The 27,567-nt window shown below is 40.5% G+C and overlaps 1 protein-coding gene across 2 annotated transcripts in view; it reads left to right on the top strand.

Annotated features, from left to right (window-relative positions):
• The window catches only part of NXF1 (nuclear RNA export factor 1), a 125,721-nt gene extending 104,896 nt beyond the window's left edge, over window positions 1-20,825 (top strand). For both annotated transcript variants that reach the window (XM_075837298.1, XM_075837299.1), the window contains exons 17-21: window positions 8,905-8,944; window positions 9,163-9,235; window positions 10,568-10,750; window positions 11,088-11,148; window positions 16,593-20,825. In XM_075837298.1, the coding sequence (XP_075693413.1) occupies window positions 8,905-8,944; window positions 9,163-9,235; window positions 10,568-10,750; window positions 11,088-11,148; window positions 16,593-16,631 (396 nt within the window). In that variant the 3' untranslated portion in view covers window positions 16,632-20,825. The remainder of the gene's footprint in view (window positions 1-8,904; window positions 8,945-9,162; window positions 9,236-10,567; window positions 10,751-11,087; window positions 11,149-16,592) is intronic.
• Window positions 20,826-27,567: the final 6,742 nt, after the last annotated feature.

The following is a 27,567-nucleotide window of genomic DNA, read 5'->3' on the forward strand; positions in this document are numbered from 1 at the left end:
TATCTGGTTAGGTGACCTAGAAAACCACCTTAAGGCAAAAAAAACACCCAGGGACCAGTTAGTGTAATAAATTCCCCTCCTAAAAGCATCAACAGGGTTTCTAGCAGATGCCTCGGTGGAAGGTATCAGATTCGCGCCCATGTAGGGGGCACTTACAAACGCCGCATGAAGGTCTTTCTGGTTAAGATTCTAGCAGAAGGGGGACACTTGTTCAAAGAATAGCCTTTATATTTCTAGGGGGAATATGTTTTTGGCCCAGATCTAGACCAGATTCTAGAGAAAGCGTCAGATAGGAAAATGGGATTTCCAGAAGACAAACTGATCAAAAGAAGATATCCCCTTCGTTCCCAAAGACCTCAGTGAAAACTATAGAGGGAAAGGTAAAACCAGTCACTGGCGTTACTCCAAAGGAGGGAAAGGTAGAGGTTTCTTACTCAACCCAAATAATTATAAACCAGAGAACCGACCATAACGCTGGGGTCGGAGGAACATTGTTAAAATTCAATACAATACAATCTCTGGAACAACATCACCCAAAACAGTTGCGTCCTAGATATAATATAGAACGGTTACAAAATAGAATTTTCAACTCTTCCTCAAAGAGATTTATTTTGACCACACAGCCCTCACATTTCCTAAAAAAGTGAGATGTTGGACCACATCCAAGACTTACACCAGAGGGGGGTAATATCTCAAGTACCCAGACTCAGGGGGGAGAGGGTCACTACTCTCCTCTTTATTTCTGGTTAAAAAGCCAAACAATTCCTACAGGCTAATAATAAACCTGAAATCTCTCAACAGTTGGATAACTTACAGGAGGTTTAACCCGTTAGTGACCGACGTAAAAACACTATGGGGCGGTCACTAACGGGCTTTATGCCGATGCAATAAACTTTTTACGTCGCTGCATCGGAATAAAAAAAAGAGCAGGGAGCTGTCAAATCTCTCAGCTGCCAGAGGTAGCTGAGGGCTGGGGACGTCCCTGCTCGAACGTGTGAGATCGATATTAGTATCGATCTCACCCGTTTAACCCTTCAGATGCGGTGCTCAATAGCGTGCACCGCATCTGAGTGGTTTTGGAGAGGGAGGGAGCTCCCTCTCATCCCACTGACACCCGGCGTTAAGATCAGCTTTCATCGCGGCGTTCAAAGGGTTAACGGCGGAGAGAAGATGTTTCTCTTCTCTCCGCTGTCAGAGCGGGGCCGTGGCAGTGTATTACAGCCGTTGCCCCGCTCTCGATCGCGCGCACAGACGGCTGTCACACAGGACGAGTATGCTCGTCCTAATGCGCTAAGTGCTCGCCGCTCAGTACGAGCATACTCGTCCTGTGTCGGCAACCAATTAACGTCTTCTGGCCTTTATTTTTCGCCCTAATTGGACCAGGAAGTTGGAGTCTTTCTGACAATCTGCAGTAACCTGTAAATATTGTAAAACTGCTCTTCTAACCGAGATAATGAAATTTTTCCTTTTTGTGTCTTTGGATTCTGACAAAAATGATGGAAGAACAATTTCCTGATTTCTATCAAAGTCTGAGACAACTTTCGGGAGAAAGTTAGGATATAGTCTGAATACAATTCTATCATCCTAAGATATGGTTAATTTCTAGATAACTTGTGTATTTCACAAAGTCTCCTAGCCTAGTCTATTTTCTGTGACGCGATCAATGTGCAGTCCCCCCGACTGCACATTGATCGCGTCACAGAAAATAACTGACGAGATCAAAGCCCGTAACTCGTATGGGCAGACAGCCCAGGCTAATGTACTGGCATATAGACCTAAGCCAGTACATTAGTTACAAAATAAAAATCAGAATGATAAATCCCTTTATGGGATTAAAAAAAAAGTTACATGAATGTAAAAAAAAATTAATGATAAAAATAAAAAGTAAAAAAAATACACAAACACAAATTTTTTATAATAAATAAACTTTTTCAAATAAGTCCGAAAACATGAAATAATATAGACCTATTTGGTATCGCCACGAACGTAACAACCTGTGCAACAAATGTAGAACATTATTTATGATCGGTATATGGTGTAAAAAAAAAATTAAAACTGCAGCGGAACTGCTTTTTTCTGCATTTTCGCCAAAATATAAATTTATAGAAATTAAACGATAATGTATTTGTACCAAAAAATGGTACCTACATAAAGTGCAACTCGTCCCGCAAAAAACAAAGTCTCATACAACTACGTCGTACAAAAAATAAAAGTTATGAGCGTCGGGATGCAAAGAGGGAAATGTAAAAAAAATTGCTCTGTCCTCAAGGCCAAAATTGGCCGTGCCCTTAAAGGGATCCTGTCACCAGCATTTTAGCTATAAAGCCAGCAATACCTGGTGAAAGTGGGTGAAAAATCATTGTCATCTAAGCTATAAATATGTTCTAAGTAAGCTCTGTAACTTTAGTATTCCGTTTTTCAGTGGTCCCACGCCGTATGCAAATGAGCAGAAAAGAGTCAAATCTTCATCTGAAAAGAGTCAGATTTTCATTCCTCCAGCATCTCCGAATGGACTCCACCTCCTTCTTTTTGATTGATAGCTCCTTAGCCAGTCAGGGCCGGACAGGTGGTGGCAGTGGGCGTGGTTAAGAAGCTGCATCCCAGAGGGAAAAATAATTACCATAAAAGGCGGGAAAAGTTTAAACGACTATATTTACTGACAGAGGAGGACTTCAGGAAAGAAGAGAACAGGAACGCACTCTGGACAGCTGCGGCCATTGAGAGGTCAGGTGAGTTTAACAGGTAAGATGTTGATGACAGGATCCCTTTAAGGGGTTAAAGGGAACCTGTCACCAGCATTTCACCTATTAAACCAGCACTACCTGGTGGTAGTGGGTGAAAAATAATTTCTATATAACCTATAACGGTCGACTCTGTAGCTTTAGTATTCATTTTTTAGTGTTCCCACGCCGTATGCTAATGAGCATAAAAGAGTAATGTCTTCGTTTTGAAGAGTCATATCTTCATTCCTCAAGATTTTCCGAGTTTACCCCCGCCTCCTTACTTTTGAATGACCGCTCCGCGAGTTCCCCCAACACACAAAAGCCTGCGCTTGTGCATTGATGTCCTCTTCTGGTGTGTGCGCACAAAGGGACACCGGATTATTACGATAAAAGGCGTAAAATGTTTGCAGACCGTTATTTACAGTCGGAGGAGGCGTTTAGGTGAGGGGATAACGGCAATGAGCTTTTGGTAGCAACGGCCAGTGATGGATAAGTAAAGTTCAATAGGTGAAATGCTGGTGACTGGTTCCCTTTAACCCCTTAAAGGGAATGTGTCGCTAGAATTTTTTTATTTTTTTTAGTTAAACCAATGTGACTGACTAACGTTAATCAAGTGTCCTGATAATGAATACACATGACCATCCAGCCTGGACGTCATGTGTATTCAGAATCCTGACACTTCTGACTCTTTTCTTTGAGATTTCCAGCAAGGGAAATAATCTCGTTTACCTCCGTAATCTCGCGAGATTATGCGTGGCTTGCGGGAATCTCACTGAAAAGATTCAGACGTGTCAGGATTCTGAATACACGACGTCCAGGCTGGATTTCATGTGTATTCATTATCAGGACACTCGATTAACGTGAATCTCTGTATGCGGCTGCACATCGCTGCTGTGTAAATCAATGGAGATGAGTGTATGACGCTGACTGGTCATTGATTGGTCAGCATCATACACGTAAACACGCCCAGTTAAAAACACGCCCAGTTGGACATAACGGAAAAAAAAACGCGCAATAGTCCATTTCAAAGCTCATTTGCATATATATAAAATAGCTCATAACTTGGCCAAAAATGAACGTTTTAAAAAAAACAAAACGTTACTGTTATCTACATTGCAGCGCCGATCACATGCAATAGGAGATAGGGGTTTGAGAATCTGGTGACAGAGCCACTTTAAATCTGACATGTTACTTACTATACGTGGTAATAACTTCGGAATGCTTTTACCTATCCAAGCGATTCTGAAATAGTTTTCTCGTGACATATTGTACTTTGAGAGTGAAAAATGTGGTCGATAAATTCAATATTTTTTGTGAAACACCAAAATTTAGAGAAAATTTGCAAAAATTAGCATTTTTCTAAGTTCAAATGTATCTGCTTGTAAGACAAATAGTTATACCACACAAAATAGTGACTAGTTAACATTTCCCATATGTCTACTTTATGTTTGCATCATTTTTTTGAACATCCTTTTTATTTTTCTAGGATGTTACAAGGCTTAAAAGCTAAGCAACAATTTCTCAAATTTTCAAGAAAATTTCAAAAACCTATTTTTTTTTAGGGAACAGTTCAGATCTGAAGTGGCTTTGAGGGCCTTATATATTAGGAACCCCCACAAATCACCATATTTTAAAAACTGCACCCCTCAAAGTATTCAAAACAGCATTTAGAAAGTTTCTTAACCCTTTATGCGTTTCAGCGGAATTCAAGCAAAGTGGAAGGGACATTTTCAAATTTCATTTTTTTTTTATTTATTTTTTTTGCAGAAATTCCATTTTTCCTGTAATACTGAAGTTTTTTTGCCAGAGAAACACAACTGAATATTTATTGTCCTGATTCTGCAGTTTTTAGAAATATCCCATATGTGGCCATAGTGCGCTACTGGACCGAAACAAAAGCCCCAGAAGAGAAAGGGGCACCTAATGGATTTTTGGGCCTTCCTTTTCTTAAATTATATTTCAGGCACCATGTCCGGTTAGAAGAGATCTTGTGGAAACCCCACAAAAGTGACTCCATTTGGGGAACTACACCCATTGAAGAATTCATCTAGGGGTGTAGTGAGCATTTTGACCACACATGTATTTCATAGATCTCATTCGAATTTGGCAGTGAAAATAAAAAATTACATTATTTTCCAATAAGATGTAGCTTTACTTTTTAGAATTTTAAATTTTTTCAACAAATAAATGATGAAAAGCACCCCAACATTTGTAAAGCAACTTCTCTGGAGTATTTAAATACCCAACATGTGATCATAAACTGCTGTTTGGGCAAGCGGCAGGACTCAGAAGGGAAGGCACGCCATTTAGCTTTTGGAGTACAGATTTTGCTGGTTTGATTTCTCGGCACCATGTCGCATTTGTAAAGCTCCTAAGGTACCAGTACAGTGGAAACCCCCCAAAAGTAACTGCATTTGGGAAACTATACCCCTAGAGGAATTCATCTAGGGGTGTAATGAGCATTTTGACCCCACAGGTGTCTCATAGATTTCATTAGAATTGGGCAGTAAAAATTTTAAATAAATTCCACTAAGACGTAGCTTTATGTCAAAATGTTTAATTTTCTCATCAAATAAAGGAGAAAAAGCACCCCAACATTTGTAAAGCAACTTCTCGAGAGTATGGAAATACCCCATATGTGGTAATAAACCACTGTATGAATACACATCAGGGCTCAGAAGGGAATCGGCGCGCCATTTTGGCTTTTGGAGAGCAGATTTTGCTGGATTGGTTTTTCTGCACCATGTCGCTTTTGCAAAGCCCCTTAGGTACCAGTACACTGGAAACTCCCCAAAAGTGACTCCATTTGACAAACTACACCCATTGAGGAATTCATCTAGGGGGCGTAGTGAACATTTTGACCCCACACGTGGCTCATAGATTTTATTAGAAATGGGCAGTGAAAATGAAAAATTACATTATTTTCCAATAAGACGTAGCATTAGTTCAAAATGTTTCATTTTATCAACAAATAAAGGAGAAAAAGCACCGTAACACTTGTAAAGCAACTTCTTTAGAGTAGGGAAATACCCCATATGTGGTCATAAACTGCTGTTTTGGATACACGGCAGGATACAAAGGAAGGAGCACCATTTGGCAGTTGAAGCGCAGATTTTGCAGGATTGATTCCTGGGCGCCATGTTGCATTTACAAAGCCCCTGAGGTACCAGTACAGTAAGAATCCCTGAAATGTGACTCAATTTGGTAAACTACACCCCTTGAGGAATTAATCTAGGGGTGTAGTGAGCATATTGACCACACAGGTTTTTGCTGAATTTTTTAGAATTGGGATGTGAAAATAAAAACAAATGAACATTTTTTTTTTTTTTTGCGAAAAGATGTAGTTATAGTCCAAAATTTTGCATTTTCACAAAGACTATAGTAGAATAGCACCTCAACGTTCATAAATCATTCTCTACAGAGTAAGGCAATACCCCACATGTGGTCATAAACTGCTATTTGAACACACAGCAAGGCTCTAAAGGGAAGGAGCGCCAATTAGTATTTGGAGTGGAGCTTTTACAAGATTCGGTTTTTGACACCATGTTGCATTGAGCTATATTACCAGTACAGTGGAACCCCCCGAAAAATTACCCCATTTTGGAAACTAGATCCCTCAAAGAATTTATCTAAGGGTGTAGTGAGCATTTTGACCCCACAAGTGATTTGCAAAAATGAGTACACAATAGATGTTGTAGATTGAAAATTGCCATTTTCTACAGATATGCCATTTCAGTGCCCAATGTGTTGTGCCCAGCTTGTACCACCGTAGACACACACCCCATAAATTGTTAAGCGGGTTCTCCAGAATACAGTAATACCCCATATGTGGTCATAAATTGCCGTTTGGGAACACTGCAGGCTTTGTTGGACCACCATTTGGCTTTTGAAGCGCAGATTTTGCTTGGTGTTTTAGTGGTATTTCAGCTAATAATGTGGGGGCATATGTAAACTGGGTGGAGTACATCCGGGTATATGTAAACTGGGCGGAGTGCATCAGGGCATATGTAAGCTGGGCAGAGTACAACAGGGCATAATAGGATGATGTAATAATGGGGAGAATGAATAATCCATGGATTGATGTGGTATGCTTTGAACCAATCCGATATGCAAAGGCCGAGTTTATTGGGTATTATACAAAATATCTGCGCTCCAGTATTGCCTAATCTTTGACTTTTTCACTAGCCCTATAATCAGCACAAGGCCCTAAAGTTTCCTCATCTCTGCTGCATCTACAGGGTCCACCTGTGGGGTCCAGCAAATGATGATGTGGGGTATTGAGTGAAAAACGACTGGACCTAAAAAATTCGTCTGGGCCGTGATAAGGCATCATTTTGCATCGTTGCGTTTTTAGTCATAACGTGTTATTTTTCCGGTGACGGAGCTGTGTGAGGGCTTGTTTTTTGTGGAACGAGCTGTAATTTTTATTGGTTCCATTTTGGGGTACATGCAGGGGTTTTTTTGAGTTTTTTTTTATCACTATTCCATCTTTTGGGAGATGAGGAAACCAAAAAACAGCAATCCTAGCAAATTTTTTTTAGTTTTTTTACAGTGTTCACCGTGCAGTATAAACAACAAGTTAACTTTATTCTGCGGGTCGATACGATTACAGCAATACCAAATTTATATACACGTTCCCACAATAAAAATACTCTTTTATAAAAAAAAGATCATGTTTTAGTGTCGCCATTTTCTGACAGCCATAACTTTTTTTTATTTTTTCGTTGATATCGCTGCGGGAGGACTTGTTTTATGTGTGACGAACTGTAGTTTCTATTGGTACCATTTTGCGTTACTTGCAACTTTTTGATAACTTTTTATGACATTTTTTTTTGAGACAAAATGACCAAAAAATAAAATGCTATCATTATAAAAAAAATTTACGGTGTTTACTGTGCGGTAAAAATAACGTGATATTTTTATAGATCAGGCCGTTCCAAACGCAGCGATACCTATTATGTATAGTTTTTTTTTTTCATGTTTTCATTTTTTTTCTAGTTAAAAAGGAGTTGATCTGAGAAACAGGGCGATTTTGTTTTTATTCGTTAAAACTTTTATTGTATTTTTTTTTTACCTATTTCACTTTTTTTTTTCTTCACTGACCTGGGGACTTGAAGATCTGGTCTTCTGGTCCCCGATACAATACACTGCACTACTTATGTAGTGCAGTGTATTGTAACTGTCATTCTTCATCTGACAGCGTATTAGGTCCTGCCTCGGGCAGGACCTAATAGGCTTCCGTACCTGGGCAACCAGGAAGCCTAGCAACGGCTTCCTGGTTGCCATAGCAACCATCGCGGGGTGGTGTACAGAGGGAGCCCTCTCCCTCTGTCAACCACTTCAATGCGGCGGACGCCATTGACAGCCGCATTGAAGGGGTTAAATGGTTGTGATCGTCGGTAACTGCCGTCGCCGCTGTTGCAGGGGGATGTCAGCTGTGTATTACAGCTGACAGCCGCTGAAGATGAAGCGCGCACAGCTCCTGTGCCCGCTTTATCCACAGGGTGTGACTACGCCCTTTTGCGGGAAAGCACTTTGAATCTGGACGTACAGCCACGCCCAATAGCGGAAAGGGGTTAAAAACTACCATTGCGCGATGGATTAAAACAACAATTAAAGACTATTATTGTCTTGAGAGAAAATCCGTTCCTATAAACATAAAAGCCCACTCCATTAGATCCACAGCTTCATCATGGGCAGAAAGGGGGGCCCCTCCTTAGACCAGATTTGTACTACAACTATCTGGGCTAGCTCCCTTACCTTTGCAACACATTATAGGCTGGACCGATCATCCAGCAGAGACTTCGCCTTTGGCCGCAAATTACTCCAAGCGGTAGTCCCACCCTAAACCATCTCATTTTGAATTCTCCTAGTTGCTGTCATGGTGGACGATGTGGAAAATAAGAATTAGTCTTGCCAGTAATTCGGTTTCCATGAGTCCACCATGATGGCATACATTTACCCTCCCTACCTTCTTAGTGGTATGTGGCGTTAACATACATATAAAATTAGCTTGTTCCTTCCAGTGTAGTGATATGGTACACCCTGGTGGGGCCTTTTAACCCCTCTGTTCCTGTCCCTACAGAGGTCAAGGAATCATCCTCTGTCTGCCGTCATGGTGGACTCATGAAAACCGAATTAATTTTTAAAGCTCACTAATAGGATTTATTTTTTCTTACAGGTCACACTACTATGTTTTGTGGTGAACGGTGTATTTAAAGGTGAGTATTAATTTAGTTAATCCTGGTTTCTTTTATATAGCGCTCCAAAAGCCTTGAATAATCATCGTTATAATTGATTTACGATGCAGTGTGCTGAGAACATCCAAGCTAATACTGGCTGCTTTGGATCTCGCTTATCAAAATATACCTGCTATAGTTAGACAAAGGGGATGTCTTTCTAAAATAAAAATATACTGATCTCTCGTTTTCTTACTCAGTGGAGGGGCAGTCGAATGACCCTGTACGTGCATTCACACGTGTTTTCATAGCTGTGCCAGGTAGCGATGGCGGGTAAGTCAGAATCTCCTAAACAGATACTTCAACTTGCAGCTGAGCAGTTTTCTGTTTTGTTTCCTATTCTGCTATCTTTTTGTTAATATCTCTTGCTATGGTACACTGAAATGGATTTTGTGTTCTAAATACCTTCTGTATTTGACTGTAATGATAAGGCCATACAAGAAAGAAAGAAATATATTTTCTGGCCTGCCTATGATCGTATTACATTGTTTGGTTTGTAACTGGGCAAAATAGAAGATAAACGATGGGCTTTATGAAAGGGGTGAGAAAGTAAATATGAGCTTACATCTCTGTTGGATGGAGTTGTCAAACCTAGTGAAGCAGTTGCTATTCGCAGCAACACAGGTTGTGGTGTTTTTTTGTTTTTTTTTAGTGTGTTTATTTTTTTTTTTAAATGAGCACTGCTGTCAGCAGCTCCTCTACTTCTCTTTTGCAGTTGTTTTGGTTGTGAAGTTAGGAGATCCATAGACTAAGGGTCTGTCAGATTTGAAATGGCTGTCGTCGCTAGGTAACTTATCGGGTAATGGATTAGGGACATACCTATCTTCCTAATGTTCCTGCTTGCATTAGTGTAAAAAAATAACATTTAATCTGCCATGATCCGTGCTCCCGAATCGTGAGGAGTCCAGCATCTAGCGCCCCCCTTCTCTCTCTCCTATGCATTTGAATCAACTGCATAGGGGAGGGGTTGGAGCGCTAGATGCCAGACTCTTCGTTGTTCGGCGAGCGCAGTAGAATAAAACTACTTTTTTTCCAGTAATGTAGGCAGTAACATTAGAAATGCACCTAAGTAAAGTATGTCCCTAATCTGTTACCTGATAGCTACCTAACGACAAGAAAGAAGTATTTGGCACACAAATTCGTGATTCTTGCAAATCTTTAAATTTTATTATTAGTTGATGCCAGAGGTTTTAGTGCGACGTTTCGGTCGAAATTTAGACCTTCATCAGGCACTTATTCCTCCTGGTGTCTGGAGTATCCAGTCGTTGGCACTGCTGATCGGTGGGGGTACTACCAGAGCTGCTTTAGCTGTGCATGGAGAAATTGAAGGACGCAGGAGTAAATCAGCACTGCGGCCCCTTCGTCTTCAGCATCAGTGGAAATCTCAGATGTTGGACCCCGACCGTGCGGAAAGTGATAGCATGTCCTAGAAATTATATGGGGTGACCGCAGGGCTCCCCTCTCTCTAGAATATAAGAATCACGACAATTAAGCAAGCTGTTTGATACCAGTCGTTTATTTTTTTAGTTCCGGTTTGCCTTAAGTATTTATGCTGTTTCGGGTTACTTTTATTGATGAAAACGCAAATATGCTTGTAACCCTCAGGCTCCTCTTAGTGAATGATGAACAGTTCATAAGAAATGCCAGCACAGAGGAGATTCGGAAAGCATTTGCCACACCAGCTCCTACCCCTTCCAGCAGCCCAGTACCTGTCCTTGCACCAGTGCCCCAAGATATGGTGCAAGCATTCTCTCTGTTTTCTGGAATGAATGCCGAATGGTCTCAAAAGTAAGAATTTTTATTTTGTTATATTGTTGCAGATTTTTCTATATTTTTCACTTTTGGAAAGTAATTTTTACAACTTTTGTAAGGTTGGATTCAGATACGGGTGGGTAATACATCACTGTACAAGAACTGTATATTTTGTGCCAAGGACAGGATTAAATCCTGTCAGCGCAAGTCACGAAATACTTTTCCAAACCAAACTGTTGAGGGAATCCATTCCCTGTTTTTGGCTGAAAATATACAGCTACTGGATGGAAGCATCTTACAGCAGTCTGAATGTGGCCTAATGTTTTGTGCCAATACTCTATATCATTTTATAACCATACATGTTCCCCAACAGGTGTCTTCAGGACAATGGTTGGGACTTTGAACAGGCTGCACAGATTTTTATGAAGCTAAAGGTAAGGGGAGATTTAGGGAGACCACATTGTCTCATTATGTCTTTAGCTTAGATAGTAAATTCTTAGTCATTCATGAATATAAATATTTCCTAAGGATTTGTTCGATGACTTTTACTACTCTCATGCTTCTGTTTTAGAAGTGTTCAATAATATGGTGAGAAACGAGTTAGGAAATGTATTCTCACTAATATTCCTTTTCCATGACTTGCTGCCTTCTGAAACCTTTGGATCTATCCTTTGCACTGCCTTTAACTCCTTAAGGGCGCAAATCCAAATTATTTTTTTATTATTGATATATGAGGGCTTGTTCATTGTAATGAGTTGTAATTTTTTAATGCCACCATTTTATGATTCATAGAATGTCTTGAACAACTTTTTTCTTGGGGGGTGGGGCATAATACAAAACATATAGCAATTCCACCATTGTTTTTTTGGGATTTGTTTTTACAACTTTAAACCCTGCGCTACAAGTTACATGTCTTCCTTCTGCGAGTTGTTACCATTATGATCATGCCAAATTTATATGATAATATATATATATTTTTTTTTTAACAACTTGTGCAATTCAAACTCTTGACTGCTGAGCAGGTGGCCAGGAGCCACAGTGCTTAGCTAGTGCAGCAGTCCTTTCATTCTTAGAATTAATGGTGTGGGTCCCTGGCACTAAACACCAATCCGCAGGTGATAACAGATCGCTAGGATATGCAATCACTTACTATGGTGGGGAAAACGCCTTTTAAAGGCTATGTAGATTCACTGAAAATTGGTAATAAATGTCGTTCAATATTGTTAGATATGATTCACCGCCTGGAAGAACGATTAAAAAGTAGTTTATTAGTTGTATTCATAAAATTGTGGCTCTACCAGCCATTGATACCAGACCAGGCATAAGCAAGTGATTTGCGACAAGAAAAGAGGTATAGAGTGAATGATGTCTCCTTTCCACTCAAATCCCCACTTTACTGCTTGTAGTATAAATAACGCTATATCCTTGCCATTAGTAACTGTCTATCTAAATCCTACGCGTTTCATCATCACACACAAGGTGACGCTTCCTCAGGGATTAGTAGAAGTGGATTTATTTCAAATATTGTTAAATTCAAAAGTGGTAAAATGGTTGCAATGTTACAGCACTGGATAGCACTGTTCATGTGCTGATTGTTAGCCTCCAGACGCATGCACGGCTCTGATGCACTGGCCGTACACGCGCCGGAGAGACTAAAGGCTTAAAAGGCTGAGAGCCCGCCCTCCAAAGGTCGTCCCCGGACTGAACCACCAATCCGCATAGTACACGGCAGCCAGTGACGTGCCGGAGGCGGCGCCCCGGGGACCTATCAACCTGTGGGGGTTCCTGAACGACAAAAGCGTCCATGGTAACCAGGGGATGCTAGACGCGGCTCCTGAATTGTCAGCAGACAGAAATACATCGTATGGGTATAATAGTAACACACGGCCCAGTACACAGACAAGGACGTGTGGATGCAGGGGGAGGAACTAGATCGTCAGGGGAACCGTCTCATTCCGAGACTACCTTCCCAGACGTGACACCAATGGTGTCCATTATTGTCCCCTAAGGGAGCGATCAAAGGAACCATAACTTCAGCCCGGGATCACCGGTAGACAGTGTCCCATAGGATCGCAAGTAGGAGTAGGCTAGAAAAAAGCGGCCAACCCGTAGCCAAACCCCCCCCCATATAGAGGGCGGCACATAAGGGCTATATTCGCGACTCATGGTAATTAGTCCCACAGCGATCATCTGGTAACCTCTGTCATGAGATGCCAGTGCTGTAAATGGGACTATGGGGTAACCAATAGTGCTGATAGGTCAGCAACATACCTCACAAAAGAAACGCGATAAAAAACGCATAGTGTGCATGAGGATAGAGGTTAAAAGATGAGAAGTGGCATGCATGGGTATGAAGAAATAATCCGGGCATAAGGTAAATAGATGCCAACTACAACCAAAAGGTAAAATGCTGCGATTAAAGGAAACATGAATACGAGATTTGTTCATTTATGCCATGCGGGTTGATGGTCTGCATTCTGAATATCCATTCTGCCTCTTTTTGGAGTATTTTCTTATCCAGGTCCCCACCTCTAAGGAGGGGTCTCGCGTGTTCTATACCCTGGAAAACAAGAGCCGTAGGATCCCCGTCATGGCAGGACCACACATGTCTTGATACAGGGGTGTCAACCTTCCTTCTAACATCCCCAATGTGGTCCCGTACCCTTCTCCTAAATTCCCTTTTGGTCTTTCCCACATATTGTAGGCCACATTTGCATGTCATGAGATAAACAATACCCTTTGTTTTACAGTTTATGAATGACCTGTTGTCAAAGGTTTTGCCAGTGTGAGTACTCGTAAAATTCTTGCTGCATAGTATGGACACACATGCTTTACATGTTCCGCATCTGTATGTCCCTCTAGCACTATTGTCGAGCCAGGTGCCACATTGTGTCACCGGTTGTAGGTGGCTAGGGACCAGTCGGTCCCTGAGATTGCGTCCCCTCCTATAGGTAATGAGCGGGGCGTCCCCAACCAGGGTCCCCACATCCGGATCTGCCTTTAGGATGCCCCAAAAACGTTTGAGGACCTCCCTCACCTCTCTACTCGCCGAGTCAAAAGTACCAATAACTCTCATAGGTTCTTCATGCGTTTCCTTCGGTTTGGGGTTGAGCAAGTCGTCTCTATTGCACCCCAGTGCATTCTGATATGCCCCTCTCAGCACCTCTCTAGGGTATCCCCTATGCCTAAACCTATTCTCAAGGTCACGTGCGGATACCCTGAAGTCCGTGATGGTCGAACAATTCCTCCGTGCCCTGAGATATTGGCCCTTCGGTATCCCTCTCTTCAGGTTGATTGGGTGCCAACTTTCCCACCGTAGTAGGCTATTAGTCGCCGTTTCTTTGCGATACATGTTGGTCTCCAACAACCCTGTATCAGTCTTGGATATCGTGATGTCTGGTCTGGTATCAATGGCTGGTAGAGCCACAATTTTATGAATACAACTAATAAACTACTTTTTAATCGTTCTTCCAGGCGGTGAATCATGAAAGGCTATGTACACCTTTTTTGAGGGCTTTATTTTTTTTTTAATCAGTGTGTTTAGTGTAACATCTTAATTCGTTTTTATAAAAAATTAGTTTTACTTTTTTAAGATACAGCTGTTCTGTATTATCTATGCAGAGCAGCTGCATCTAGCGCTAAATCCTGTTCTCGTCAGTCCCGCGGACCTGACTGGTTCAGTGAGAGCAGGATCCACCTGTAAACTATCACATCTAAGTTCATAACTTAGATGTGATATATTACAGATGGATCCTGCGTGTCAGACATGCAGGACCCGCTGACACTGAACCAGTCATGTCCGCGGGACTGACATTTTCAGTGTATAGCGAACAATACAGTTCTGTATGGGAAATACAGAACGGCTATATCTCAAAGTCAAATAAATTTTTAATAAAACGAATTAAGTGCTCAATGACCTGTTTCTTTTTAAAAAAAAAAAAAAAAAATCCTCAAAGGAGTACATAGCCAAACCTCTGTGTAAATGTGCTCCCTGGTCAGCATCTTCCATTTGTTATATCACACGATAGGCTGAAACATGCTATTTCACAGTGCTCTGCATTATTAGACCATATTTCTTAGACCAGATATTTCATAATCTCATTCATATTTGGTATGTGTAGTTTCTAGTGTTCTACGGTAATTTTAGTTTTTTCTTCCTTAACAGCATTTCCTATCCTTAAGATTTTGTTGTTGTTTTTCATCAATTTTATTGGAGAAAAGGTCAGAAGGTCACATCAGTTGGGGCCTAGGAGCCTTGAACCCCAGCAGTACCTTAAATGAATGGTATTACGTACCCTTATAATAATGGGACTAGCGGAAAATGTAATTGATTACAGTGGTAAAGGTGCCACATGTGCACGGTCAGTCAACCCCTTCAGTACTGCAGGATTTGGTCTTTGTTTTTCCCGTATCGACACATTTATAGAGCTCTAACTTTTTTTTTTTTTTTTATAATGGCTTTGAGGGTTTGTTTTTTTGCATCGAGTCATATTTTTAATAGAACCACTGCAGTGGGATGTTGGCTATATATTTTCTGCCGGCACCAGCTGCGCATGGTTCAGCCACGACTGTACGTTAATTTGCAGGAAGGAGTTAATGAAGCACTCCAGGCCCCCTCTTGTAATTCTGCTAGTCAACAGTTACATGTTCCTGCTTCTATTGCTTTAGCTCAGGGGTCTCAAACTCGGCCGGGTAAATGGGCCACATATAGAAAAAATGGGAAGTTGACGGTCCGCATTACTTTCAAACTTGATACAATACAAAATAATTGTTAATCCATTAGCTATTTGAACTACTATAACACTATATAAATATAATTATAATACTACATTACTAAAATAATATTAAATTCCTATAATACCGCTAGGTTTCAAATTTGAGAGAATTCTCCACGTGCTTATTTCAACAATCCAGTTTGTGTCGCTAAATGCAGCCCGGCGGCTCAGTTGGCAGCGTTTGGCAGACACACATGTCAAGATTGGGCAGCCCCTTTTCAGATGGCGCCGCGGAGTCCTCTGTCGATGGCGCCGCAGAGTCCTCTGTCGATGGCGCCGCCATCAGTGTCCATATATGGACAGTGATGTCAGGGGCTTGCCCAGAGCTTGGGTCCCGGAGCAGAGCCACTTCTAGCATTCTGCCTGGGATTCCAGCTCTGTTCCTATCACTGGGACTCCTGCTCTAGGGAAGCCCCTGACATCACTGTCGCTGTATGGACAGCGATGTCAGAGGCTTCCCCAGAGTCCCGGAGCAGAGCCTATACTAGCGCTCTGCCCGGGACTTCAGCTCTGGGGAAGCCGCAGACATTGCTGTCCATATGTGGACAGCGATGTCAGGGAATTCCACAGAGTCCCAGAGCAGAGCCTATACTAGTTCTCTGCTCGGGACTCCGCTCTGGGGAAGACCCTGACAACACTGTCCATATATGGACAGCGATGTCAGGGAATTCCAGAGAGTCCCTTTTGCAGAGCCTGTACTAGCGGCTCTGTGTCCCGCGGGCCGCCGATGGCAACCCCAGGGGCCGCATGCGGGTCGCTTCCTTGAGACCCCTGCTTTAGCTAGTGCTATGCTGTGCGACTGAATGACAGGTTTCAGGCTACTCCCTACACTTGAAGGAAGTATTTGTGCCTAAATCATTTACAAGGCAAAATGAGCAAGGTAAATACCATAATATACTGAAACCTTAGATCAGAGCAGTACAATTACATGGGCTGCAGGATGCAGCTTTGTTAGTGCAAATTCTTATTATTTTTTTTAATGTCAAGGCTGGTCTGTTATTGAAACTGGTATTGGGGATTGATTCCATAGTCTACCCTTGTTTATAGCAATTCTCTAAATTTTTACTTCCTTAATGTTTGGGTTTTTTGCTTCTCTTTTGCAGGCAGAGGGTAAAATCCCAGAAGTTGCCTTCATCAAGTGACTGTTCGCTTTAATCTTTCCTTCATGTTTTCTCATTTTTAAAGTTACAAATAAATGTGTATACGCCATATAAACAGGTATTTGTGGATACAAGGACCTGCTTGTTCAATTTCGACTTCACTGGGCACGATTTCCATTTTTATTGTTAAACCACATGAGACTACAGGATGGTTTACATTTGTACATATATTTTGGAAGATACATGATCTCTCTATTGATCCCCTGGATAGACTGAGTGGTTTACGGGCTTACTTGATTCCTAATACATTGATTTAAGGATCAGATGAAGAATACAAGCGTTCATATTTCCATAGTTCATACTTCCGTGTGACTTATTGTCTCATGGTTCGCTAAATATTCCCTGCTAAATAGTTCATGCATCATAGACCTTTCCTGTTGCAAAGTAGTTTTAAATTCCAAGGAGTTCCGAGACAAGACAGCCAGTGGGGAAATAAGCCTGAAGACTAAAGAAAACCCTGCATATCTCTTCAGTCTGGAATATCACTTTGGTTAGATCGACGCAGGACTCCAAAATGAAACATAGAAGGGACTTTTACTTTGGAAAAAAAAAAATTGCCTTCATATTTCAGAAATAAGTGGTGATTTGCGTAGACTGCATAAAATCTCTTGTTCTTGTAGAGTGACATAATGAGTTGGTTAAAATCATTGTCATATGCACAATCATCTACTGACTGTGTAGTGTAAAGGCCCTTTTACACTGGCCAATAAGCAGGCAAACGAGTGTTAAGAAGATCGCTCGTTCCCGATCCTTGCCCTGTATAAAAAGGGCAATGATCATCTGATGAACGAGCAAATACTTGATCTACTGGTTTATGCGGCAAAACAAATGGTTGGTAGTCACCAGCACATCCCCCTCTGTAAACCGGGATATGTGCTGCAGACATAATGGAAATGTATAGGGCCAAACGATTGTAGTAACGAGCGCTCGTCCTCATACATAACCAATCATTGTGCCTTGTGAAAGGAGCAAACGAGCGCCGATCAACCAGCTGTCTCGATCAATACTCGTTTTCACGGCCCATATTGGCCCGTGTAAAAGGACCCGAACACTAGACTCAGTGAGACCGTTCTCAAAACTAGTGCAAATAAAAAATGACTGTCCATAGACTCATCAGATTCCTGCTGTCATTTTCAGTCTTATTGAAAAATGGAAGCTGCAAGTGAATTGGTTTCTTTGGGCACTTTACCTTTGCTCTAGTTTTGATAAAATGTGATTTACCTCCATCAAATCTGATCTTCGGACGACAAAACCAAAACCCCCTGTGTCAAACAGTACAGTGGATGAATAGACTACAATTACATTTTTTTTTTTTTTATCGCCATCATTAATCTGTTTATTTTTATCTGCACATATGAAAATATGTATTTAATAACTAAGCATTGGGCTTAAACCTTTTAGATGTAGTTTTGAACATTGTATCTGTAGACTTTATTGCTGTAATGAGTTGTCCCTATTCTTAGGCTCTGTTCATATCCGTGTTCGTCAATTCTGATGTTCTGCTCAGTCATAGGAGCAGAGCAACGAAAGTGATGGAGTACCAGATCTGACGCACGCTGGACCTTAATGGCGCCCAGCTGACCTCATTGATTTACAATGAAGTCCCGTCATGGATTTTTATTTTTTTTTTACCAGAAAAAAATAGTGTTGCCCTATTTTTTTTCGGAACATGTGACAATGTGCAACTGATGCTCCAACACAGATGTGAACACAGCCTTGCTAATCTTTTGTCCTAGGACAATAGTATTTGTGTCCTACAGTTTTATTAAATGTAAGCTAGTTTTTATTGCCCTGTATTTGGTTTTATTTTTATTTATTTTTTTTTATTTTTTTTACAATTTAAACTAGTGCAGTGAAAGGTTTAAAGTAATGTCTCCCTTTGGGTATATTTCACAGAATCTCATATTTTTGTAAACTACTCGTTTGGGATAAGGGATCTCCTTACAATGAGTAGGGGGGGGGGGGGCCTGGATGTTTTGTTTTATTTCTTTCCGTGCCTCCTGCTCCCACAATACCAGAGGCGTGCGTGCGTGCGTGCGTGCGCGCGTGCGCGCGTGCGTGCGTGTGTGCGTGTGTGCGTGTGTGTGTCTGGGTTTACATGTATCTATTCTCACTATATGACCAGGTGATTTTTGACCACTGACCTATAGAATGTTGGTGCATTCAGATAATTTCTATTATGCGTTCATTATCTCCCGTTCAAAAACAAGCATCAAATAAAATTCTCTTCATTGTTGATGTCTTTCAATAGTAATTTGTATATGGATATGGCAAAAGAAAACCCCTAAAATGGGTGAAGTTTAGTTTAGGATTTTTTTTATTTATAAATGTCCATCTCAGACCAATGTCTTAGTTAATGGCGGATATTGTCATATGGACCATAAATGCGGTGTGTAGACCCAGTCCAACTGTGACCGTTGTACCATATGAGGTCCTCAAGGTAGTGTTAGTATTCCAACCTGTGCAAATGTACCAAACTATATCTGTTCTGTAGTTACTGTTATGTGGAATATCCTTTCCTTCAAATGAGGTTCTGCTTGTGAATTCTTGGTTGTTATCAGTTGGGATGTATCAAAGTGATCTTATGTTCTCTCGACTGGGGGTGGCTGGTATCAGTGGACAGCTAATGGTATAACGCCTCATGCACATGACCGTGTGTTCCGTCCGAGTCCCATCAGTGATCGGAGGAAAGATAGGACATGTTCTATCTTTCCTCGGATTGGAGACTCGGACCATTTTTCACAGACCCGATTCACCCGCTAAAGTGAATGGGTCTGTGAAAACTATCGGGTGCCACTCGGATGCCATCACACGGTCCGAGTGGCACCACGGTCATGTGCATGAGGCATTAGGGTTTAATTAAATATTACTCGGGGTGATTAACAGAGTAGTGTGTGGTGGTGTGCATGAATGAGTGTTGTATGAAGACAGAAATTAAGGCATCTGTAGAGGGAGTATGTGTGATTACTGGGTTGTGTATGGACATACAGTAGGAAGTAACGTCAGTGATTTATTAGGGAGATAGTTGTGTGTTTGAATAGGAATGCTGTCTGGGAGAGGGGGCGGATAGTCTTTTTTTTTTAATCTCTTCTCCGCCTATCATTCCAGTAGTTTTGGCAGTGGGGGATTAAACCCGTAGGCCTAGTTCACACGGTTTTTTGCAGGCGGAAAAATCTGCCTCAAAATTCCTTCAGGAATTTTGAGGCAGATTTTTGACCTGGCTGCACGCTGTTTGCCGCATTTTTCGCTACGTTTTTCGTCTGTTGCTCTTTGAGCACCGCAGGCAAAAAACACTGCGAAAACCACTTTCTCTACCTTCCATTGATGTCAATGGGAGTATAGAGATGTAAACGCCCGAAGATAGGGCATGCTGCAAAACGCATCTGCCTCCCATTCAAATCAATGGGAGGCAATTTCGGGAGTTTTTTGGCGCGGTTTCCGACACCGTTTCCATGTCAAAAACAGCACCAAAATACTGTGTGTGAACACACCCTTACATTGTAAAAAGTATATAAACAATGTTTGGTAGGGTGCAATGTGTCATTGGATGGAATAGAGGCTGCAGAAAGGCTTTGCAAAATTATTCCAGTGAAGCATGGCATTTTATTTACAGAATTTGTGTTGCATTATTACAGCTATTGGCTCATTCATTTCAATGCCATGCCTTATTTGTGTGAAGGATATACTGCTATTTTAATCGGCTCTCTACATGTCTTACTGTGGGTTGTGCTGTGTATACCTCTCCTGCAAAGAATTGTATGTTTGCTGTGTAGTGAAAAACATTCTCAAAGACCAATTAGCCCTGTTGCCCATAGCAATCGGTCGGTCCATATTTAATTTTTTCTTTTGCAGTTTAATAATGGTAGCTGAGCTCTGGTTGCTATGGATACGAATGGTGTTTTTTCTTTGAAACCGTTTTTATGCACAAGTCGCATGTTTTATTGCATCCTGTTCATCCTTTCAGACCAGCCACTAATAGATTGTGTATGGACCTCGCTAACGAAATGTTCAATATTTTACTGCAAACTACAGAATGGTCAACTCCATATCTGCCTTCTCCAAACCTATCACACATTGTAATAATTTTGATTATTTGTATTTCAACATTGGCCTGTAAAGTAAACTAGCTCACTGTGACGCGTTTAAATAAATGTTTTTGTTTTTCTTTGGTAAAAATTGTTGTGTTTGTTGATTTTTGTAAATGTTTTGAACTTTTTAGAGGTAGCAAAATAAGTCTAAGGCTACATACACACGACAGTGAAAAACAGCGGTTTTTTGAACGGCTGTCATGCGGTTGTTCACAACGTTTCACCTCCTCTATGAAGGCATTTTCAAGTAGTGTGTGTTATATATACACGTATGTATTCCTAAGGGGTACAACCCAAAACAATCAGTGCAATCAATCAGTATACAATAAAAGGATTTTTTTGTCATCATACAATTATATAAAGTGACTAGTGACATAAGTATCAATGGTGCAAAAGATAAAACATGATATAACATATTACTTTTCATAGAGTGTAATATCCTCGTGTTACAAAAAGTGTTAAAAAGTAAATTTAAGTATAAGCAATGTAATTATTAAAAACATCAACAGCTGGCACTCACCAATCTAGAAAGAGAGGAATCATTGAAGCCGGACTCATATGTATTCTACATCCTCCATTAACAGCCTGTAGTCTTAGGCCTCATGCACACGACCGTAAAATCTCCCGTTATTACGGGTCGTAATTACGACCCGTAATAACGGGCTCATAGACTTCTATTGGCCACGGGTACCTTCCCGTTTTCTTACGGGAAGGTGCCCGTGCCGTTGAAAAAGATAGAACATGTCCTAATTTAGGCCGTAATAACGGCACGGACAGCCCATAGAAGTCTATGGAGCTCCCGTAATGACGGGTGGCTACATGTGTGCACCCGTCATTACGGCAGCGTTGCTAGGCGACGTCCGTAAATAGTCACTGTCCAGGGTGCTGAAAGAGTTAACTGATCGGCAGTAACTGTTTCAGCACCCTGGACAGTGAATTCCGATCAGAATATAGAGCAGCCTGTAAAAAAAAAAAAAAAAGACATTCATACTTACCGAGAACTTCCTGCTTCCTCCAGTCCGGTCTCCCGGCCGTTGCCTTGGTGACGCGTCCCTCTCTACATCCGGCCCGACACCCCTGGATGACGTTTCAGCCCATGTGACCGCTGCAGCCAATCACAGGCCAATCACATGCTGCAGCGGTCACATGGACTGCCGCGTCATCCAGGGATGTCGGGCTGGATGTCAAGAGAGGGACGCGTCACCAAGACAACGGCCGGGTAAGTATGAATTTCTTTTACTTTTACCTCGGAAAGGGCTGCCCCTTCTCTCTATCCTGCACTGATAGAGAGAAGGGGCTGCCGATTAGTGCAGTGCAATTTTGCATCGAAAACGTGCCCGTAAATACGGGTGGAATACTGGTGACACCGGAACCGTATTTACGGGCACGGGTCCGTAAATACTGGTGCAAAACGGGTCGAATACGTGTGACACCGGACCCGTATTTACGCCAGTATTTACGGGTGGGAAAAAATACGGTCGTGTGCATGAGGCCTTAGACTGAGCATGCCTCTAACTAACCCACCAATTGGGTCAAAATGCACATGTGATCAATAGTCGTCAAGGAAACAACATCAGACGACACAGCATGAGTCATCCATCGTAATGGACGTGACTACGTATATACGTCACTGCCCATTCGGGTGTGAAGACGCCATCTTTAAGAAGGAAGGTAAACGGGATTCGAGATTACAATCAAGTTTAAAAGCAAAATAACGTTCAGTTTTTATTGCTTAGTCCCTCATCACACCTAGGGATATTAACGGTCAATTCGTCAATATATCGAAAAACGTTTATGTAGATAGCTTGTGTAGGTACAAATCAAAAGAACATTCTGTCCCTAGACACGGACTGTAAACCTCATATCCATAAGGGAACAATAAATGTCAAAAAGTATCTACCATATCGTCAGGTGATGGTTCCCCACCCCGGACAGATTATGATGGACACAATTAATTCAGGGATCCATTAGTTGCATATATATTATTTGTAAAAAAGAAGACAAAAAAATTTTTTGTACCTTCATCAAAATGGTCATAAACGCCACTGATCCCTAGTGTGAACATGGACAAAGCATATAATGTCAAAATAGACCAATCTAAAGTAGAATTCTAGATGTTTTTTCAAAATCAAATCCCATTCACATTGAAATTGTTGTATTATATGTAAAGTCCATCACTGTGGTAATACATTTTCTCAAAAAAGTCAATTTTTTTTTTCTGTTTTATTTTTTACTATTAAAGAGAGACAAAGATCTTCTTATATGTAGAAATGTAATGGAGGCATGATTGTTGAGGGAGGGTTATAACATATGAGTCCAAACTCTCCAATTCCAGATCGTGTGGGTCCAGTCAGATAATGTCATTGACACTCTAAAAAGAGAAGAGAGCGTGTATATATATATATATATATATAAAATATAGAGAGAGAGAGAGAAATCCAAAAAAACAGGCAGCACACCGTATTTAAAGTGAAAAAAGAGGGTACTTTATTGCCCCATGTGTGATGTTTCGGCTCTATGCACTAGAGCCTTTCTCAAGCAAAAGATATGTGAGCACACAGCAGTATAATACACAGTGCCAATCAGCAAATACAAAATAGTAATCAAGTACATACATTGTAAAAATACAAACTTAGTGTAAAAATTACGTTTGTGATGAATACATGTGAGAACAACATAGATGCAGTGGTGCTTGCACCCATATCTCTAACCCGGTGCAGCTGGATCTTCTGTTTTGCTATATATATATATATATATATATATATATATATATATATATATATATATAGCAAAATAGAAGATCCAGCAGCATATAGACATATACACATTATTTCAAATAATTTTCTCCTTCAAACTTTGCTTTCGTCAAAGAATGCTCCATTTGCAGCAATTACAGCATTGCAGACCTTTGGCATTCTAGCTGTTTTTTTTTTTTAATAGCTTTATTTTGTTCTACACCAGTACAAAAGGGAACAAAGTACATAGTATATACAAACATGTAATAAGAAAAAAAAATGCAATGCTATAGATACCCTTGGGGGGAGAGGAGGTTGGAGGGAGGGGGTAGGGAAATGAAGGAAAAAAAAAACACAAATAAAAATATGCCTTTTATCTCCATCTTATTTGTTACTCTGAGAACTTACCCTAGCCTATAACCAGGTTCGTTCCCATTTAGCGATGTTGTTGGCATTGCCATACCATACCTTTTCATATTTCTTAATTTTACCAACCAAGCCCAGCCAATTTTGCAGTGTTGGGTGAGAGCTAGACCCCCACAGTCTAGCAATCAGAAGACTGCCCAAGAAGAGCAATTTCCCCAATAAAGCTCTTTTGTCCTTTGACATCTGCAAATCGCTTAAATTGCCCAAAATCAGGTACTCAACCTCTAATGGAACAACCAGTCCATAAGAACCGCTGATTTCCGAGCAGATCTCCCTCCAAAATTGGGCTATTCCAGGGCAAGCCCAAATTAAATGCAAAAAGGCCGCCTGAGGGTGTTGGCAACGTAGGCAGAAAGAATTTGCCTTCAAATTCATTGACTGTAGGGATATAGGCGTATAATACAATCTATGCGTTATATTGAATTGAACCATCCTATGGGCGGCACTGAGAGAGACCGTGCTAATACTCCTATAAATAACCAATTTGTACACGAGCAGCAATAGTACGAACTCCAAATCAATAAAGACAATATAAATATATATCTTATTTTGTATCAATAACAGTCAAAATGACATAGGTAACCATAACTATAGAGAAGGAAGAACATACATATAACCCCAATATAACCTGGTACTCTGACCATAAATATACTGAGAAACCTATAGAGGAAGAGGTCAAGTACACTCAAAATAATGTGTAGTAGAAAAAAAACTTCTTTATTGACAAATAGAAACACAAACCGTTAAAAAATGAGTCATACAATGTAAAAAAGGCGTCAGCCCTTACAAGATACATGAAAAGATACTGGGGCATAATAATGTCATAAGGACCCAGGGTTATATATTAATGTCAGTGGCAAGCTGAATATATATAACATGTATAGAAAAAATATATGTAAATGCATAAAGATGAAGTGCTTCCGGTGTGAAAAACACCATTTGCTGGTATCAGAGAATATGACCAGTAAAAGTAATTTATAAAACAGAATAGTACAACTAGGACTGATGTATAGAAAGTACAGCCTGGAGCTCAATGACAAAGCAGCCACATAAGTTCAGTACATAAATAGTGGTACGTACCCGGATTCATGTAACCGCATGGAGGAGACGCCAGACCCGACGCGCGTTTCGGCAAATGCCTTCGTCCGGGGGTGGCGTCTTCCCAGCGGGACCCTCCCTTATATGCTGGCGTAATTAAAGAAAATTGGTATCAGTGTGGGTGGTATGAGAGGTTTTGCTGGCGACAAGCCGGGGGTAGCAAGATGGCTACTGCCCCACTTCCGGAACTGCGTCATCGAAGCGGACGTGCGCAGACGCTGTCTCACAGCGCCGCCCACGTCCAGCCACGATTGGAGACTCGGCCGAGAGTGGGTGATCCACTCCCCCACCCCTAGCCAGCGCACACCTCTCTCTCCCTATACCACTGAAAGAAGAAATGCAGATTTGAAGACAAATACAGGTATTAATGATGAGTGATTGTACATGCAAAATAGGGACTTTGGAGACGATAAATATTTGTTATGATTGAAAGGGTATAAAATATGTAGATGTAACCTGTTAGAAAGAAAACGAGAAGAGAAAGGAGAAGAAAAAAAAAAAAAGAAAAGAGGACGCAAGTGCAAGTGACAATAACAGAAAGACGGTCCATAATAGCACTGAAAAAAGATACACAAAATGTGTAAGAAGGGGACCGAAAGAAAGCCAGAAGCTAAATAAATAATTAGTTTGTGTGAAGAGAATTAAAGGATATGTGTCAATAAATGGAGAAGCACAAGAGTGTATGTGTATATATATATATATATATATAAAAGTGTAATTGATATACAATTATATAATTAAGATAAAGTACATAGTCGATGTTTATAATAAAAAATATACATCAATAATGAAAATATATATAGAAAGACATACAAAAATATACATATATAATATAAACCAGTGCATAAATATCTACATATCTATATATTAATAATCAATAAAAAATATATAAAAATATATATATATATATGTAATAAAAATTCAACGATGATATATGTTAAATTATTAAGTGCACAATTAATGATAATTACAAATACATTAATAATAGAATGACAATATATATAATATATCAAATATATAAATATGTCTACAGTGAATGTTGTGACCAAATTAAAAACACATGTATGTTGTGACAACAACGAACCCCCCATAATTGAAAAAGAAGAAAAAATATGTAACACGAGTAGTGAAGTAAACAGATAGAGATGACACATGCCCATTGAACAATGGGCATACACATATATTATATAATATCTTCATCCTCTCAAGTCCATAGCCTCCAATATCTTCAATATATATATCCAAATGTAACTGCATTTCTGTATACCTTAAAGATAGAAGAATTCATAGAAGAGGGTAGTTAACAAGGTAATGACTATATAAAATAAGTGTTTTCTACTACACATTATTTTGAGTGTACTTGACCTCTTCCTCTATAGGTTTCTCAGTATATTTATGGTCAGAGTACCAGGTTATATTGGGGTTATATGTATGTTCTTCCTTCTCTATAGTTATGGTTACCTATGTCATTTTGACTGTTATTGATACAAAATAAGATATATATTTATATTGTCTTTATTGATTTGGAGTTCGTACTATTGCTGCTCGTGTACAAATTGGTTATCTATACAAATTTTTTCTGTGTTCCACACAGAATCAGGTACCGTGGGTCCCATGGACTACAAAGCCAGAGATGGCGCCTGGCGATCCTTGATGGATCAAGTTTTTAAAGATGAGTCTGCAGTGTCTGGTTTTAGTGGTTCTGAGAGTGTGAGCGAACTCCAGCATAGATATAAAAATCTACTCCATCGACGCATGAAGGTCTGGTGGAACAAAGTATTCCTAGAAAACTATATTCAGAGATGTCTCATTCCAAGGGGTCTCAGGATCCAAATTTTTCCCTCATTCCCAATTAGTGATGAAACTTTCATCACCAGGTGGGAGGATGTTTGCAGTAGTAGCTCCAAAAAGTTCATGGAACTTTTGGTAGGGCTCAATCAGGACACACTTGTTTTGTTGGACGCAGAAATCGAAGATGTCCAATCTCAGTTGATTGCACTTCTGTCTGTAGATAGCATGTCCAAATTTAGACAAAGTCTTGAAGTTCAATTCTCCGAATGGGAGAAGGAAATTCAAACCACAAAATCAAAAAAGTTTACCAGGGACGTCGGAGATTTCCAGCAAAACCGGGTATACAGATGGAGGAGAAATAAAATAGGTGGACGGAGTCGTACACCATCTGTATCATCTATCTCCTCTCTTAGTGAAACAGAAAATGAATTCTCTCGATTTAATCAATCAACTGGTTCACGTCCTAAAAGAAAACTTACGCAGAGACAAATGGCAAACAAGAAAAGACCAGACACGCAAGACCCTACTCATCGTCTAAAGGTGATTAACCTATCTACACATATCTTTTCAGAAATAGATAGAGAGGTTATTGGAAAAGGACTCACTTTTTCACCCTGTAATCGTTTCGATGTTTTCTCTGCAGTAAAAGATCTTAACATGTTCGGTTGGTCACTTATACATAAAAAATGGTTCCATAAATCCAACCATGCGGACCTCTTTCCTACCACAGAGGAGCAACAAGTTTTAGGGATTCTTGAGGAGTTACTGGAAGAACAGGAT

This window comes from Rhinoderma darwinii, chromosome 9, assembly GCF_050947455.1.
Source record: "Rhinoderma darwinii isolate aRhiDar2 chromosome 9, aRhiDar2.hap1, whole genome shotgun sequence".
Taxonomy (NCBI): Eukaryota; Metazoa; Chordata; class Amphibia; order Anura; family Rhinodermatidae; genus Rhinoderma; species Rhinoderma darwinii.